Source organism: Protopterus annectens, chromosome 8.part0 (genome assembly GCF_019279795.1).
Source record: "Protopterus annectens isolate FY-2018-M chromosome 8.part0, PAN1.0, whole genome shotgun sequence".
In the NCBI taxonomy this organism is placed as follows: Eukaryota; Metazoa; Chordata; order Ceratodontiformes; family Protopteridae; genus Protopterus; species Protopterus annectens.
Window position 1 is genome coordinate 150,104,243 of NC_056741.1, and position 19,947 is coordinate 150,124,189.

The window sequence follows — 19,947 nt, forward strand, 5'->3', positions numbered from 1 at the left end:
ACTAATAGTTTCTGGGTCCGCCCTAGGACTCTTATAAAGATATTTATGAGCCTCAGGCACCCTGTAATACCTATCCGGTTTAACAGGCAGGAGGCAGAGAATCAGGATTAAGTGAAGCCTCTGAAAACACATCTTCCACAACATCCAGAACAGGAGGTATAGCCAAGGGCCTGTGTTGGGGTAAAAGCAAAATTCCCTAAGCCTTTTCCGAGAATCAGAGAAGTCCTGACCTTCCCACTTAAAATGTTCCTCATAGAATGAAGTGTCTCTGAAAAGAAAAATCCTCTGGAGGAGAAGCAGAAGGAGTGGAATCATCTGCATCAGAATCAGAATAAGGAGAGTACTCCTGCAAGTCTTCAGTCAAGACTCTGAAACATCCGAAGCCTGCTCAAAACTTCCCAATTCTGGCTCCACCCTAGGCCTCTTATCAGGAGGGGGCAAAGAACCTCTAATCAGTGTAATCAAATCTTCTGCCATTTTAAGCATGTGCTTCTTAGGCACAGACCCTGCTGAACTAGGAGTGACACCAACAGAAGCCAAACCTGGCCTGCCTCTGGGAGAAGCCTTGGAAACAGAAGGAGAGGGCCTAACCACCCTAGGAAGGGAGGGGAGTACAGTAACCTGAGAAGCCCCTTCAGCCTGACCTGCCTCCTGAGAGGCCACATCCTGCAAAATCAAAGTCTCCCCCTGAGACTCCAAAGAAGTCTCCGTCGGAACCACCGGTTCCACTGAAGCCTCTAAAGAACCGGCGTCCGGAACGGACGACTCATCTTGCCTGGGTTTAACTGTTTTGTCTTTGCGCTTCTTCGGAGCTGCGGGCGCCGGAGAGTCCGACAGCATATTATAATTGCACCGCTTACCGAAGACCAGCATAGCACAATCTAACCTTCGCTTAATAGTGCGCTTATTGAACCTAGCACAAAAGCGACACCCAACAACGTCGTGCTCAGGCCCCAAACAAGGAATGCACAAAGAATGATAATCCCTATGCGGTATCTGTTTCCCACAAGAAATACAGTTATTCACTTTTTCTGACATCCGGTAATACACTGAGGCAAGAAAAAACCAAAATATTCCCCAACGGGGTACTTAGCCAACTTGGATTCGGTCTGAAACTCCGAACTCGAAAAATTTCAGAACGCCGAACGGCACTTGCAACGCTGCTTCTGCATCGGACCATGCGGCAAAAAAGACTGAGGATATGACGTCGGTCATGCGCTTTTGTACCCTGACGTTCTGATGTCAGTCTAAAGCACCTTGACCGACGTCAGCCTAATACTTTGGTATTCGGGCCGACCGAGGACAGCGGACTACCCATATGTAAGGACTGCAGCAATGTGAGATGAAGAACATCTGACTTTAACACAAGTAGAGATAGAATCATAACTAGAAGTAATTTATGGTGGATGCAAGGTGAGGGGTGTACAAAAAACATTGCTTGGACATAGATAGACCAAAACACAGAACAATATGTGGAATGATAGATATGTTTTGGGAATGTCAGAGGGCATAGCCTATATGGGGTCTATATTATATCATCGAATGCTTAAAAAAGTGAACGATGAATAATCGACCCCGTGTAAACAAAAGCTTACAATCTCGAAAGCTCAGAACAGTGATTTTTTTCCAAGGGAAAAAAATTGCTGTTCCAAAAAAAAGAAAAAAAAAATAAATAATACATAAAGTGGGGGGCTTTGCCCCCAACACCCCCAATGAAGGGGGCTGTGCCCCCCACCACCCCTACTTAAATAGGTCAACTCCGAGATCGCACTACAGTGCCAAAAACGGCAAAGTAACGGAAGCGGCCAAGTGAATTCTTCCCCTGGGAAAGAATTTGCTTAAAAGCCGCTTCGCTATTTTGCCTTTTCATTGTTTTAAGGTCAGCCAAGACGCATTTGATAGAATGCATCTTCGGTCATCTAACAGGAACCCGCCGATATGACAGCAAGGAATGAAGGGATAGAAATAAATCGTTCATAAGTCCAAAACATGAACATGAAAAGCTCTATAGATATGAAAAGAAAGTGACTAGGATGGAAAACAGAAGAACTTAATATGGAATTAATTTTTTATTTTATTTATTTATTTTATTTTACATTTGTTAACCAGGGGTGTCTGACTGAGCCAAAAAGGCCCTTTTTCAGCAGAGGCCCAGGGAGAAAAGCTCCACAAAGAAAAATTACAGACACATTTAGTTATTTAGACATGATCAGTATACACACAAATTACAAGAGACATGTTTTTACAGTGGTATGTGGCACATAAACAGTTACAGTGGAGAGAACAAACAAAAAATATTAATTTTAAAAATAAAGGTAATTAATAGATTTGTGGTGCACAGCTGAAATTTGGAACATAGGTAGAATACATACATAGTACACAGGTACAGTACATACATTGTAGATTAGCCAGTGTTTGTGAGTAACATCGAAAACTATTATCAAGTGGTCTAGATTTAGTATGTATATGTTATCCACTTTCACTAGCCTGGGAAGCAATAATGGCACTGCCAACTTTGCTTGAGGTGTTGCCTGATGAGGTCTTTAAAGGAGGCTTTGGATGATGTGTTTTGAATTCTAGTAGGGACAGAGTTCCATTTTTTAGCCACTGAACTACTATATAGTGCATCTCCAAAGCTACTGTAGCTGTTGTTGACTTCGAGTAGTAGTTTGCTTGATGATCTAAGAGGCCTTTTGGCTCAGTGATGTTGTACTAGGTTTTTGAGGGCAGGACACTTATTGGGGAGGTAACAGATAGAATGACAGAGGCAGAGATGATTGCAGGTTAGGAGGTTGGGCAGTTCAAGCCAGTGGAGCTGTCTCAAAGCAGTACAGTGATGAGTTCTATATGAGCAATTTTCAGCAAAGCGGGCAATTCTGTTATAGCAGGCTTCCATTTTGCTTAGTTCAGTTTTGTTGAGATTAGTCAGAATGGGAGATGTATAGAGTAGGGTGGATAGAAGTTGGGAGCGAGCAATGGCTGATCTTGTGTTGTTGGTTAGAAATGATTTGATATGGTAGAGTGACCACAGTTTGGTATGTACTTTTTTAATAGTTAAGTTGAGATGACTATCAAATTTTAGGTGGGAGTCTATGGTTATCCCCAATAGCTGAGCCTGTGCCACTGGAGCAATTGGAGCAGCATTTGTGGAGTAGATAGTGAATTAACTGTTATCAGTGTTTTTGTTAGAACTGGTTATAATCATAAGCTGAGTTTTCTTTGGATTGAGGATACGTTGGGCTTTGGTAAGGTAGTTTTCAACGTCAGAGAATGCTAGTTGAGTTGTTTGCAGGAGGGTGGGAATGTTTTGTGCAGCACAGATTAAGGTAGTGTCATCTGCATACTGAATTATAGATGCATGCTGTGTGCAGGTATGGAGGTCATTTGTGAAGACTGTGAATAGTAGTGGTCCTAAGATAGAACCCTGTGGGACTCCTATAGTTATGGGCAGCTGAGGAGAGAGAGAATTTTCCCATTTCACAGCTTGGTACCTGTCAGTTAAGTAGCTTTGGAACCAGGTAAGAGTGGAATTTGATAGATGATATTGGTTTAGTTTGTTTAGCAGGATTTGGTGTGAGACTGCGTCAAATGCTTTGGACATATCCAAAAAAAGAGTTGACACTTGTAGGCCTTCATTTTGAGATGGTGTACTGTGTCTGTGAAGCAGAGTAGGGCTGTAGTGGTACTATGGGCAGGTCTGAAACCATGCTGAGTAGGTGACAGGATGTTGCTGTCTAGGAAATAGTTTAGCATCTGGGTATGGATGAATTTTTCTAGGATTTTGGCCAGGGGGGAGAGCAAAGCAATGGGTCTGTAGTTATTAAGTTCAGTGGAGGTCCCACTTTTATGTAGGGGTGTAACATAGGATATTTTCCAGAGTTTGGGCACATAGTTTTCAACAATTGATCTGTTTATGAGAGTGGAGACTGGGATAGCAATAGCATCTGCTGTGAGTTTCAAGAAATAGCTGGGGAGTAGGTTGGCTGCTGTTGATGAGGTTTTTAGTTTGGAGAGCATGCTTTTGATTGAAGTGGTGGAAAATGTTTTGAGGGTAAAGCTTGTATTAGTGTTATTTGTGTTGGGGGGGATAGTGAGGAAGGAACTGTCCTGTGATACTAAGGATAGAACTGAATTCACAAAGTGGGAGTTGAACTGTGTTTCGATGGGAACTTTAGTGTCAGGGGTAGTTGGTTTGGGGGTAGCCTTTTGGGTGGATTTTAGTAGCTGGTTTACATTTTTCCAAAATTTTTGCAGGTTGTGTTGGTATTTAGTTTGTAATGTTGTGTAGTAGGATTTTTTGTCCAGCCTAATGCATTTTTTTGCATGGTTGCACAGTTCTTGGTACTTAGTTAGGCTTTGTATTTCTTTGATTTTTTTGATAGTAAAGCCAGGCAGTGTCTCTGGACTTGAGGATTTGTTTGGTTTCTTTACTGAGCCAGGGGTTTGTAGAGGTTCTAACCTTGATTTTGCGCAATGGAGTGACAGTGACTAGATGATGTTGTAGAAATGTTTTGTTGAAATATGCTACAGCCTGGTCAAGTGGGAGGGTTTTTAGGGGGGTCCAGTCACAGTTACAGAGTAAAGTTTGAGGACCACAGGAGAGAAGTTTTTTGTGTTTCTAGTGGATATATAGTTAGTGGTTTTGCATATGCTTGTTCTGCTACGTATAAAGTATATTATGTTGTGGTCACTTAAGGTGTCTGGGAGACTGCCTGTGTGAGGGCACAATGTGGGGTTGTTAGTTAGGAACCAGTCAAGGATGGATTCCCTTTTAGAATTTTTATCACATCTAGTTGGAATTTGGACTAGCTGCTGGTAGCCATGGAGATTTATTAGATTACTTGGTGGTTCTGATATACAGGTGAACCAATCTAGGTTGAAGTGCCCTAGAATAAGGGTTTCTTGTGAGTATGTGGAAGAACACCAGGATAAGAAGTCTTCAAGGCTAGCAGGTGTATTACCAGGTTGAATATAGATCACAATTGTGGTGATGACCTTTTTAAAGTGAAGTTGAAGTTGTGAGATAAGTATGTCCCAATTATTGGGGGAGGGGTAGGAGTTTGGTAATTGATGGACAGTTAAGTTGGACTTGTACAGTAAGGCAGTTCCACTTCCTTTACGAAGTGGTCTGTCTTGTCTAATGATAATGTAGCCGGTAGGGAGAACTTCTGAGTTAGCTATATTTTTTATTTAGCCAGGTTTCTGTTAAAGCAACTATGTCTGGGGAGTAGTGTGGAATTGTGGCCTGGAGTTCAGGTATTTTATTTTTGATATTTCTAATATTAATATTTAGCATTAAAAGATGGTTGGTTTTGCTGCTGTTGTTGATTTGCCCAGGGATGAAGAAAGTGGGGGTGTTATGTTCTGACATTTGTGTTGGAGCAGTTTGTGTTGGACAGGATGGATTTGGGCCTGGGTTGGGTGGATATCCCCACTAATGGTGAGCCTGGAGTTAAAATGGTTATACAGATGTTGGAGTTTGGTGAGGACTGTGAGAAAGTATTGTGTGTTTTTGGAGTAGGAATGAGAGCATATGTATTTAGTTCTGAATTGGTCCATTATGTAGTTCTTGAATAACTGTGGGCAGATATTATTATAATGTGTGGTGTCTGTATACGAGAGTGCATAATGTAGTGTTGTGCTACTAAGTTTAGGGATATTGCTAGAGTGATAACTTGTGGTGTTGTAAAGAATTATGAGAAGACAGACTAGACTTAGTTGTGTGATAGTCATGGTTATAAAGTTTAAGTTGTTTCTAGGTGGGGGGGGGGTCTGAATAGGAATTATAGGATTGCACTATATGTGGATGGAGAAGTAGTGTGGGTGATGTAAAAAATGCCTAGTGGGAATGAAAGTGATTGGGAGTATTTTGTGTGGAGCAAGTTGGTGTGGTATAATGTGATATGACTTGAGGAGCTGTGATTGGTGAAGGTGATGTGAGGGTGAGCTGTGGGTGTGGCTGTGATTACTATAAATGCAGAGGTAGTGGGGGCGGGAGGGAATAGGGGGCAAGGGAGCGGAGAGAGCCCGAGTGTTAGCAAGGGCGAACGGAGCGGGGCAGAGCCAACCAAGACAAGAGAAAAAAGTAAGTATTACTTTACAAATCTGAACATTTTAAACAAATTCCTGAGGTCTAATGGCTTGTTCCAAAAATATTACTTGAAAGGGAATGGAGAACAATACACACTATCAGACTGGGAAGTTTATACATAGAGTATCTATAACTGATAAGAAGACAAGAACATTATTACAAAATAAATATAAAGGAGAGAAAATTAAAATTGTTCAAATATTGTGACTCAATTTTATTAGAATATGAATAAAAACAGAAAACTATAAAATCCACTGGACAGTTGAAGGGAGATGGAAATGTAAAACTGGAGATTGTACTAAAGTCTTTATCTATATATATTTTTTCTAAATCAAAACAATTTTCAAATGTAGGTATTTCTATAAAAAGTGTGTAAAGTGTATGCATTATGTCAAAAAAGGTATTTCATTGTTAATCAGTACTTTTCTGTTAATATTAATGTTCACAAAACACATATAAAAATGCAATTATGTTATTATTGTTGACTTTATATAGTAAAAAAGTACAGACTAATTTAAAGCAGAATGGCTGTGCTGGTTAGCTAAGCACATGCCTTTTAATGAGTACGTGAGTATAAATATGCTATACTTTCATACAATCTGGACTACTGGTGCCCTGAATAAATGCAGTAAATCATCTTAACCTTGGATTAAACTTCAAAAGAATTCAAATACATTCCTTGACATTTCAAAGGTAGATAGTTTTATAATTTAACAAACTGAATGTAGATCTGACCAGTCCACAACTATTTCACAATAACATTTTTACTTACTCTGACACAGTCAGATACTTATTTGACTGTCAATCCAGCATTTTCCTAAGACTATTACCTCATAGTGTTTAATTACATTGGAACATCACTTAAGTGCTTGTTTTCCCCTTAGCTTACACTTGTGTTGTTGTTGCTTATGAAATTTGCATCAATACAAAGAATGAATGCATAGAAAGACATAAAGTACCTACCCAACTGATATCAAATCCCAGATCCAAGTTTCAGGAAAATATTTCCGAATTTTCTCAACAACTGGTGTTACTTCTTCTAAAATATCTTTGATGTCTACATGAACATAAAAACATATTTTAAGATATTACATAATGTGTGAAATAAACCCCAGCAGCAAAACAAACAAAGTAAATATATATATAAAAATCCCTTATGCAGAGGAAAAAGAGACAATCCAAAAAACAAAATTCACAGAGGCAGACTTGTTGTTGTTGTGTCTTTCGGCTTTTCCCTGTTAGGGGTCGCCACAGCGGAATTCCGGTCCGCTAATGATTGGCAGTAGATTTTCATGTGCCGAGTTGCCAGCTCTGACACAACCTTCAACGAAGGTATGCCCATTCACGCATGTCTCCACATAGAAGACGCTCTATCTGAGAATCGAACAGGACAATGTCTTACTGTGAGGTGACAACGCTACCGCAGCACCACCACTGCAGTTCCACAGAGGCAGACTGATGAAGCAATTTTTATTGCAAAAGCGCTTACACATAAATCAACCGTGTCTATCGATTTACTGCCTCTGTGGATTTCATTTTTTGGATTGCCTCCTTTTCCTCTGCATAAGGGATTTTTATATATATTACATAATGTGGTCCACATGGTTCATTTAATCTGGCATGTTAATTACTAATGCTTGTTCATATATATTTTTTTCATTTTAGAATCTTGTGCCATTCACAATTTACAGCACTGGCAGTGATGTTATTATTCACTGTTTCAACACTAGTAGTTAGATTTTGCTCATAATGACTATTTTCTGACATCCATACTTTGTTTGTAGACCACTGCTCTAGTCTGTCATCAGATATTACAAGCAGCCATCTCTTTATAAGCTTAACATTATCATTTCTATATAAAATATAATAAAATGAATAAAAACATTTTGAAACTAAGACAATGACAGGCAAGCATAAAAGCCTAGTTACTTAATATGTTGTCACTACTAATGCAAGTTTTTGTTTTTTTTTAAACCCATGGATACAGTCATAACCTAGAACAGAATACTTTATATCACAAAGAATTAGCGCTGCTGGTTTAACTTGGAATTAGGGATCTGTTTGGAAGCACACAGATAACTAATGGTGTAATGGTTTGTACCCACTTGTGAGAAGAATCAGGATCATAAGTGACTGTGTAGTTCATTACCAAGTAATTCATCATCATCATCAACCCCTTTTTTCCCATTTTCCACTTGGATTAGACTGTTGTCAACTGTTGCCATTTCTCGATTCAGTTCCCTCTCCTACCTTCTTCAACTGTTAAGCCTGACTGTCGCTGGTCTTTTCTCACACAATCCATCCACCTCTGTGTTGGAAACTTTCATTTTCTCTTGCCTTATTCCAACCTATCCCAAATCTATTTCACCAGACTGTCTTCTACTTTTCAGCACATGGGCCCAAACCACCGTAATCTGTTCTCCTTGACCTTCTCTGCAACTGGAAATTCTTTGGCTTCTGCTCTGATGTTCTAATTTCTTCCTCTATCCCACAGTGTGCATCCTACCACCCATCTGAGGCACTTCATAATAAAATGTGAGTCCAAAAATTAGTAAGACATTAACCCATGGATTGCAGTGAATCTAGGTGGAAGCTTTACAGAAATACTTATTTTAACAACAGATGAGTGTCTTGAGATTTATGTAATAAAGAAAACAATACATGGAGAACAATGACTTGAGTGCAAATATACTGGAGTGCAGATATCTTATATGTCCTTTTCTTGGCCCATCACTATTCCCATAATCAGTTATCCCTCTCACCTCTACTGACCAAATAGTTTCATCCACTTACTGGCATCCAAGGACACCAGATTTGTGAAGTGAGTCAAAGTCATGAGTTGTAATTTTGTAGGGATTCAACAGATTTATCCTTTGTTCCTAACCTCTTCCCTTTTTTGGACGGCAGGCAAGTGAAATACCTGCTGCTCTCAAGCCTGTTAAGATTCATGTATCAGCCTAGGCATTGTTCTGAGCTTTGAATGATGCAACTCTACCAAAGCCATCCAGCCATCTCTCTCTCTATAAGCCAGATACACTGGATATCATAGAAATTACACTTCATCTGCAAATCAAAAACTACTGAGATCCTCTCCTCCAGACTACTGCAGTTCAAATCTGATATACCACACAAAGGAGTAGCAGATATAGTTGTAATCTACACAAGATGGCATGTTCTCATTTCCCAGAGCTTCCACATCTACACAGACATGCTTGCTACTTACAGCTATAAAATAAATAATGTCAAAACACTTACTCTCTGGGTTGTGCCGTTATAGTCATTATGCATGACTTTAGATCAACTGGAAATATGCATCTGACCCCTACACCCTTATGCCTGGCCAGAACAATCACCACCGAGACTGACAAAATATACTGTAAAGAGACCCCCCTAAACTGAATATTCATTTGTGCTCCCAACAACTCTGCCCATGCTGGCAAAAGAGTGGATTAATTTAACAGTACTCTGCTAGTTAATGCCTGCTGGACAAAAAGTGCAATTCATAAATTCACTAGTGTAGCCTCTGTAGAAATACTAAAGAACTGAAATCATCTGTATTCATCTCAGACCTCAGACAACAGAATAAGTATTGCCTATACCTTGGTAACTTAGAACTGCTGAACATTTCGACAGTGTCTTTATATCAATTATTAACAACATAGCACACACTGGGCATCAACGAGCCAGAGTTCAAGCCATCCATTATGTGATTCATAATGTTAAGGTTTTAATGTCTCACTGTGATAATACCTGGAAGTTGCATCTTTAAAACAAATCCCTCATTAACTAAATATATGGAACTATGAAAAAGTGAACACAGTGCTCTTACACAGCAAAGAAACCTCCCTCAAAGCCTATCAGACTGCTCATCATAATAACTCAAAGCTGTTCTGATGCATCAGATCTCATTTACTGAACTCACATGAAGCATCTAACCATAATATCTCTCCACAGTCTACCCTCTTAGAACTCACTTCCCAGTTTTATCTTCTTAAAAAGATGCAGTTATATCCACTCCAGTTTTCCACCTATATCTAATAATTTACAAGTCCCTTGAACTATTAAATCTACAAACTCACAAATGCTCATTTAGAAGCTTTTCGGGAGACCGAAATTTTCCTCACCCACTATTAAAGGCATTACACCCAAATATGTAAAGCGAGCAAAAGAAACAGTTGTTCACCCCGTTAGTACTTTCATCAGCAGTTCCATCAGTGAATCATGTATTAATTTATTTACATTTTGCTAGTTGATGTAATCAAGCAAAATAAGCTGCTGATGAATCGGTTCCCTATTAAAGGCATTCCACCCAAATATGTAAAGCGAGCAAAAGAAACAGTTGTTCACCCTGTTAGTACTTTCATCAGCAGTTCCATCAGTGAATCATGTATTAATTTATTTACATTTTGCTAGTTGATGTAATCAAGCAAAATGAGCTGCTGATGAATCGTTTCCCTATTAATAAGTCGAACGCTTACCTTATTTAATCCCTAAACATCGACCCGTCCTTATCGAAACATGAAAGCATCGAACATCCAGAAAAGCAAAACCAGATATGTTGAATTGTCATGGTTGGCCTTTTGAGGTATAGCTCCGTAAGGTAAGTGTGCGATAGTTATGGACCTTAGGGTTAGGGTGTAGGTTAAGGTAAGTGCATGGATAGTAATGTATGTTAGATTTAGTGTAGGGTTTTGTTAAGTGTATGTGTGTCGATTATTTAGTTTGTTTGCGTTTAGCTTTTTAAGGTAAGTGTGTGATAGTTACATACATTAGGGTTAGGGTGCGGGTTAAGTTAAGTGCATACTTGGTGGTATATGTAAGATTTAGTGTAGGGTTAGAAGTAGGGTTTATTTTTAGGGTTAGATGTAGGGATTTGGTTAGTATATGTATGTGGTTTATTTAGTTTGTTTGTGTAGGTAGTATGTAGCGGGCGGTGGGATGGGACAAGTATGATAGTTCGATGTTTTGAATTTCGCAGTTTAGGGCGTTCTGTGTTTTTGTGGTTCGATGAGGACAGGTCGATGTTTAGGGATTCGATAAGGTAAGCGTTCGTGTTTATAATATAGACCTGATGAATCAGCATCATTGGGGGGAGAAGTTGTGGAAAACTGTGTGGCTGGAACAGAGGTGGAGAAGTAGGATGATAATGCAAAGTTTGAGTTACAGAGTTCAGTGGCATTTGCTGAGTAAACAACAGAAAAAGACAATGCAGTAAAATAGGTGACTGGCTGGAATATAGAAGCTGAATGGGAGCTAAACAATAAATGCAGAAGTACATTGCTCTTAAACATCAGTAGCTAAACAGGGAGTAATTAAAATGTTGAAGAAACTGTAAGTATAAGACCATACACATTGGTAAGAATAAAGACTAAATTAAATAAATCAATGGACACATGAAGCAGAGTTCCTCAATGACCCTTTTTAACTGCAACCTAGACAACTGGATGGGTGACCATAAATTCACCCAGGAGTGGCACCTAGGTTGCTCATGGATAGGGGCAGCCACTGCTAATCATATAATGTCTCTATTAACAATGACTATCCAACTACGGTCAACTTGGATATAAGTTTTTTTTCCATAGCTAGGCTTGTAAAGGCACTAGGACTATTAGCCTAGTAACCTCCTGTGAACCTATGAACAGATATCCTACATAAGATAACATAATAGTGCCTTTATGTTTAGATTCTCAAGATGTTAAGGCTATTATACACCAAGAGACATTTTGATGCTTTCTTTAAAATGCATGCAGTTATGAAAAAAAAATTAATGAATTGTGGGGAAGAAGACAGCATGCATCCATGGAGTGACTTTCTGTTTGTTCTTCAAAATTTAAATATGAGGATTCAGACTAATGTGAAAGAATATTTAAAAAAATGTTTGTAAACTACGTATAGAGCAGTGATAGATGTTAAAAAAAAGTGAAATATGACAGAAGTTTATAGACTGGTATAGAGTGGTATTACAAATCAGACAGTGTGAAGTAGAGTATTTACCAAGTGTAACTGTGTGTGTAAATAAAGGATTTTTGTGATATGGGAGGGGGGTCAACCAAACACATTTTTTGCTCTAAAGTTCCTTTACTCATTGACTGTGATAAATTATATGAATAATGTGGGGTAAAAGGGATATTCTGAGGAAAATTGTAAAGTGCAGTGCTGAAAATTCCACAGATCTGTACATTTTCAAGAAGGACAATAAAGTGAAAAATAGATGAATGTTGAAAATACTTATTGGCAAGGTAATGACACTGAAAACTGTAACAAAAATGAAGATGGCAATGAACATGATATTGATATGATTCAAAGTGAGACATTATCATGCTTGGAGGAATAGGGGGTGCGAATGTTGAAGAGCAGAATTTACAGGTGAAAAGTCAGCAGCAGAAGGATGGGATTGAGGAAACAGAAGGCCAAAGACAGAAGTTCAAAAAAGTATTCAGCATTAAGTGGGAGAGGTTGGGAGGGTGAAGAAGGAGAGGATTGGTGGAGAAGGGTGAGAGGGAAAACCTCTACTGGAGGAAGGGTAAAACACAAGACAAAATGTGAGTCTAAAGAATTAAAAGAAAGAAAAATGTTTATATATTGAATCATTGAATGCAAATAGCATTATTAGTAGTAGTATAAGATTGTACGTACTAGAAGGGATAAAGGAAATACAGGCTGATGTTATTTATCTAGCAGATGTAGGGAAATTTAGATAACTTAAAAAAGACCAATTTCAATTGCTGTGTAAAAATGGTGTTATGAAATTTTGGGGTGGAGCAATACTATGGGATAGTATTTATACTAAAAAAGAAGGAAAATAAAGTATTAAATTATACAATTGTAAAAGCAGGAAGAATACTGGTTATCATCTTTTTCTTCTTTATTCCGCTGTTCCCATTAGGGGTTGCCACAGCGGATCATCTGTTTCCATTTCTTCCTGTTCTCTGCATCTTGCTCTGCCACACCAACCACCTGCATGTCCTCTCTCACCCCATTCATAAACCTTATTTTAGGCCTTCCTCTTTTCCTGTTACCTGGGAGCGCTATCCTTAGCATCCTTTTCCCAATATACTCAGCATCCCTCCTCAGCACATGTCCAAACCAATGCAATATCACCTCTCTGGCTTTGTCTCCAAACTGTTCAACCTGAGCTCACCCTCTAATATACTGATTTTTAATCCTGTCCATCCTTGTCAGACCCAATGCAAATCTTAACATCTTTAACTCTGCCACCTCCAGCTCTGACTCCTGCCATTTTGTCAATGTCACCGTCTCCAACACATATAACATAGCTGATCTCATTGCCCTCTTGTAGACCTTCCCTTTCACTCTTACTGGTAACCGTCTGTCACAAATCATTCCTGCCACTCTTCTCCATCCACTCCACCCTGCCTGTGCTCTCTTCTTCACCTCTCTTCCACACTCACCATTACTCTGAACTGTTGATCCCAAGTATTTAAACTCATCCACCTTCACCAGCTCTACTCCCTGCATCCTCACCATTCCTCTAACCTCCCTCTCATTCACACACATATGTTCTGTCTTAGTCCTGTTGACCTTCATTCCGCTCCTCTCTAGAGCATATCTCCACATCTCCAGGATCTTCTGAATCTGTTCTCTACTCTCACTACAGATCACAATGTCATCTGCAAACATCATAGTCCACAGGGACTCCTGTCTGATCTTGTCTGTCAACCTGTCCATCACCACTGGAAATAAGAAAGAGCTCAGAGCTGATCCTTGATGTAATCCCATCTCCACCTTAAATGCATGCATCACTCCAACTGCAGACCTCATCACTGTCACACTACCCTCGTACATATTCTGCACCATTGTTACATATTTTTCTGTCACTCCTGACTTCCTCATACAATACCACAACTCCTCTCTAGGCACCGTCATGTGCTTTCTCTAAGTCCACAAAGACACAATTGAACTCCTTCTGACCTTCTCTATACTTCTCTATCAACACCCTCAGAGCAAACATTGCATCTGTAGTGCTGTTTCCCAGCATGAAACCATACTGCTGATCACTAACCATCACCTCCCTTCTTAACCTAGCTTCCACTACTCTTTCTCATAACTTCATGCTGTGAATGATCAATTTTATACTTCTGTAGTTACTACAGCTCTGCACATCACCCTTATTCTTAAAAATCAGTACCAAAACACTTCTCCATTCCTCAGATTTCCTCTCACTTTCCAAGATTTCATTAAACAATCTGGTTAAAAACTCCACTGCCATCTCTCCTAAACACATCCACAGTTATATCATCTGGACCAACAGCCTTTCCATTCTTCATCCTCTTCATAGTTGTCCTTACTTCCTCTTTGCTAATCCATTGCACTTCCTGATTTACTATCCTCACATCATCCAAACTTTACTCTCTCTCTCTCTCTCATCCTCTTCATTCATCAGCCCCCTCAATGTACTCTTTCCATCTGCTCAATACACTCTCCTTACTTGTGAATATGTTTCCCACATTATCCTTTATCACCCTTACCTGCTGCACATCAGCTTGGTCCCACTGTCTACCCAATTGGCACAGGTCCTTTTCTCCCATCTTAGTGTCCACCCTTTCATACAACTCTCTATATGCCTTATCGTTAGCCTTCGCCACCTCTCTTTTCACCATATGCCTCATCTCCTTATACTCCTATCTACTTTCTTTAACTCTCTGATAATCCCACTTCTTCTTCACCAACTGCTTTCTCTGTATCCTCTCCTGTACGTCCTCATTCCACCACCAGGTCTTCTTTTTCTCCTTCCTCTATCCAGATGTCACACCAAGCACCTTTCTAGCTGTCTCCTTTACCAGTTCTGCTGTAGTTACTCAGCTATTCGGTAACTCTAACTCTTCACTGCCACTCAGTGCCCATCTTAACTCTTCCCTGAAGTCCACCTCACAATCACCCTTGTACAACTTCCACCATTTGATCCTTGGCATTGCCCTCACACTCCTCCTCTTCTTGATCACCAACATCATCCTACAGACCATCATCCTATGCTGTCTGACTGCACTTTCTCCTGTCACCACTTTACAGTCTCAAATCTCCTTTAGACTGGCTCTCTTACATATGATATAATTCACCTGTGTGCATCTTTGTCCACTCTTGTATGTCACCCTATGCCCCTCCCTCTTCTTAAAATACCTATTCACTACAGCCATGCCCATCTTTTTTGCAAAATCCACTACCATCTGACCTCCTGCATTCCTCTCCTTAACACCATACTTACCCATCACTTCCTCATCCACTCTCTTCCCTTCACCAACATGCCCACTGAAATCTGCTCCAATAACCACTCTCTCACCCTTGGGTACACTCACCACCACTTCATTCAACTCACTCCAAAATTTTTCTTTCTCATCCATTGCACACCCAACTTGCAGAGCATATGCACTAACAACATTCTTCTTCATACCATCAATTTCCAGATTCATAAACATCACTCTTTCTGACACTCTTTTCACCTCCAAAACACTCTTGGTATACTGTTCCTTCAAGATAACCCCTACCCCATTTCTCCTCCCTTCCACAACATGACAGGACAATTTGAACCCACCTGTGATACAACTGGCCTTTATCCCCTTCCATCTGGTCTCTTGCACACACAATATATCAACCTTCCTTCTCTCCATCATATCAGCTGGCTTTCTCCCAATACCAGTCATACTGCCAACATTCAAAGTTCCTACCCTCACTACTGCACTTCTAACCTAACTCCTCTCTTCCTGCCTTTGGGAATGCCTTCCATCTCTTCTTCTCCTTTGGTCAACAGTAGTCCAATTTCCAACAACACCCTGTTGACTAACAGTAGTGGTGGCGGTCATTGTTAACCCGGGCCACAACCGATCTGGTATGGAAGTCTGTATTGTTGTCCACAAATGTCATTTGGCAAGAGTTTTACACGGGTCTCCCTTCATGACGTAACCCTTCCCATTTGTCCGGGCTTGGGACCGGCACAAAGAAATGCACTGGCTTGTGCATCTCCAGCGGCTGAATATTGGTTATAAATATTATAAATAAAACTCCCGAACAGATTAATAGTGATTTATGCATATGCAGACATGAAAGGGAGAGATATATTTGATACCATTAAATCATATGTGATAGTGAATACAAATAATGTTATGATCAGAGATTTTAACTACAATGTGGAGAAACCAGAAAGAAAAACAAAAATTAGGGGATAAAGCATTAACACAGAAAGCACATGAAGTGTGGAAATTTGTATATAGAAAGGGAAAGAATTTACTTTTTTATAGAACAAATGATAAAACAGAAACAGCTTACATATCAGATTAAGAAACAGTAAAAGAACTTCAGAGTTGGAGTTATGTGACTAGTTTTGATGCAGTGTCAGAGGATCAACAGATAGCATGTTCTTCTTTGGTGCTGAAAAATTGGATGGCTGTAGGTTCTACTCTAACCTTGACTGATTAATTTAATTTTGCATTACTGACACTGCAGCACAGTATTAGATAACACTCTTGAGTTTGCTGTATTTTGGATGAGACAGTAAATCGAGGTCCCATTTGCCTGAATTGGTGGTAGCTCAGGTGGATGTAAAAGATCCAATGGCACTTATTGAAGAGTAGTGATCTTTATTAAATCCATATTTACTTATTTTATTCACAGAACTTAAAACAACTGACATATTTGACATAGTTTAAATATATTTATACAACAGTAAAGTGTTTATCCATCCCATCATTTAATCCATAACCAAACTTTCACTTCTTGCAAAATTTGTCTTGGTCTCATTTTTTGTTAAACAGTGTCTACCAACATCTCTCTTCCAAGAAATCAGACATAAACAAGCACTTTTCCACGTTTTCCACTTATTTTAAATTAAATTTATAAAAAAATGCAGTGTTTAGTTTCCAAACCTTTAATCCACAGCCAAAATTTCACTTCTTGCAAAATCTTTCTCATATCCCATTTCTTGTTATATAATGCCTCCCCACATCTTGCTTTCCTCAGAAACCAAACACAAGTAACAACTTTTCTAATTCTTCCATACATTTTAACTTACATCTACCACAATGACCATGGAATAGTATATTTATAGCCATCGCTTTTATGTTGATTTCTTTCCATAACCCTCTTCTCTTTTCCAGAACTTCTTCAAACTTTTAAATGAAAATGTGTTTTATTATCACTTCTTCATAGCATACTATGTGATACTTTTTTTCATCCTATCAGTCCCAACCTAAAGCTGGTCTGACTTTCAGAAGTCCTTTGTACGATGCAAATAGTAAAGCAACTGTCTATGAACATCCAATGAATCCAGCAAAAAATCCCCTTGGTTACTGAAATTTGGAAGGAAGATGAATGGCCTGATTAATATTGGATTCTGTTAGAAAAATATGTATTTGAACACATATAAAGTGTTAGTTAAAAAGCAAAAAGTATATAATGCATTTTATTCTATTTACAATATGGCAATAAGAATGATTTTACATGTAATTGCTTGAAGCTTTGGAGCTGCAGTGTATTTGAACTCTGACCCTGGCAGTAGCCAGCTCAGCAAGCTTATGTTTTTCACTAATGATTATCTGCTGGGTCAGGAAATTAAATGTATAAAGCAGTGAAAATCTTCTTCCTTCCCCTGGGATAATTGGCCTTGTGAATGTTACCAAGATAAGACACAGCTGCTGAAGTAATGTTGCAAGAAGAACAAAGATGTGTATTACAAGACTGAACCAACTATTGTATTCGAGCAGGCCTGAAACCTTGAAGGAGTAACATTTACAGAAAGACATTATAACTGACCAGGTGCTTTGCAAGGCTGTATTTTTCCCATGGGAAAACTTTTAAAATGTATAACATCAGCTTTTTCTTATGAATAGAATATTGTAGACCATAGTGATGTAGGTGCCCTGTGACTAACCACGTCAGTAAGGTGGGCACAGCTTGAGTTTTAAACCTATATAAAATTGTGTACTTCCTGCATCATGTCAGACAAAATTCTGTACTTGTACGTTTTTTGCCTCCTGGTGTACACTAGTAAACTTTTGCATCTGAGCCTCCTGTGTTGTTATCATTGTTTTTATTTAACAGTTTGGTCCTTTGAGAAACAGAAGCCCTCAGAAAGCTACAGATCAGAGTGTACCGGTGGTCGAATACTGCGCAGGAGAAGCTACCGAAACGGTTCTTCTTGAAATACAAAGACCTCCGACTGAATTGTCGTTTTGAGAGGCTGGCCACTTTCTGATCTGCGGCCGAAGAGCGGTCTCAAACTGGTCGACTCAGGAGGCTCAGGTAGGAAGATATTTCCCTTTTTTCTGTTTTAGATCAGGGACTAATTTGCAGTAAATACTATTGTCAGAAGATTTGTTATACAGATCAGGGACAAAAGGAAATTACTGTATATTTTGTCAGGGATCAGGGAAACAGAATAAGGTAGGCAGTTATTCTAGATAAACTGTGTAAGGAACTGAAATACCACGTGGTGAGAAGGGTTACGTAACATTTTCTTTTAGAATGGGAAATCAGTGCACTAAAACATCGCGAGATCCGCCCCTAACTGAGAACGCAAAATATATGCAATTACAACGGGCTGATAATGAAAGGTATTATACAAAATGGGTTAATAAATACGGATTTGATGGTAAATTAAATAAGATTTCATTAGTTAAACTTTTAAAACAGCTTAAATCTGACGCAGAAGGGCAGGCAAAAAAACAACAGCGATTAGGCATTCCTCAGGCACATAGGTGGATTGAGGAAGTAAACCGAAGAGAACAAAAAACTAAGAATGCTAAGACGTTATTTTTAGATAAAGAGGATAATAATACAGTAATAGCGACGGCTCCTCCAATGCCTTTTTCAGGATATGAAGCAGGAGGACAAGCTGGTCCACCTCCACGTTATCCTGAAGTCACAAGAACACTAAAACCATTTGTTAGAGATCCTATTGAAACTAGGTCCCGGACACGTAAAACACTTGGGGACACAGACTTATATCAAGTAGGGAGAAACACACTAGAGGGGAGTGAGGAAGAAATCTGTCCACTAATTGAGGTACCAAATCCTCAGGCAGGACAGAAAGGGAAAGACCCAACTCTTCTAGTATACAGACCATGGACACCGGAAGATATTCGGAAAGCTACAGAGGGAATCCCTCATCCAAAAGTTAATTACACAAAGTTTTTACAAGATTTACAAGGTATGAGACTAAGTTACCACTTAAATGGGGAAGAAGTAGAAAAGGTAGTTAGACAAATTGTGGGTCCAGACTGGCACATGATTTGTGGCACCTGGAATCCTCGTAATGCAGAGCTTAAACCACTCCCACATAGTGACGCAGAACTAGACAACAGAGTGAAAGGTCTTACAGACCGAATTTCTGAAAAATGGAAACCTAGGGCAGATTGGACTTGCATTAACCAATGCATACAGCAAGAGAATGAAACTGTAGATGGGTACTATGGTAGATTATTGGAATGTTTCAATAACCATAGTGGTATGGCTATTCCTGAAAATCAGACATATGATACCTCGTATGAACAGCAACTGAAAAATGCGTTTTTGAAAGGTTGCATTGCACCTATCAGTAGCTTTATTACAAAGCATATGATAGATCATCGAACAAGTAGGCTACAAGCCTTACTTGAATATGCTAGACATGCTGAAAGACGCTTTAATAGTAAAAAGAAAAAGAAGACACAAGTCTTCACAGCCGAAGACGGAGCTGAGGTCTTTGTAGTACAATCAGGTAAAAAGGGTAAGAAAAATGCCCAGGGAAATAGACAATCTGACAAAAGGTCAGAAGATTTTGAAGAGAGAAAAAAGAAAGGTGAGTGCTTTAAGTGCAGAAAGAAAGGACATTTAGCAAGGGATTGCAGGCTAAATAAAAAGGTGAC

At 39.3% G+C, this 19,947-nt stretch overlaps 1 protein-coding gene across 1 annotated transcript in view; it reads right to left on the reverse strand.

Moving 5' to 3' along the window:
* LOC122808678 (alpha-2-macroglobulin-like) overlaps positions 1-19,947 on the reverse strand; it is a 2,073,303-nt gene that overhangs the window by 1,899,452 nt on the left and 153,904 nt on the right. Inside the window, exon 2 of the mRNA XM_044079658.1 lies at positions 7,055-7,148. Coding sequence (XP_043935593.1) covers positions 7,055-7,148 — 94 coding nt within the window. The remainder of the gene's footprint in view (positions 1-7,054; positions 7,149-19,947) is intronic.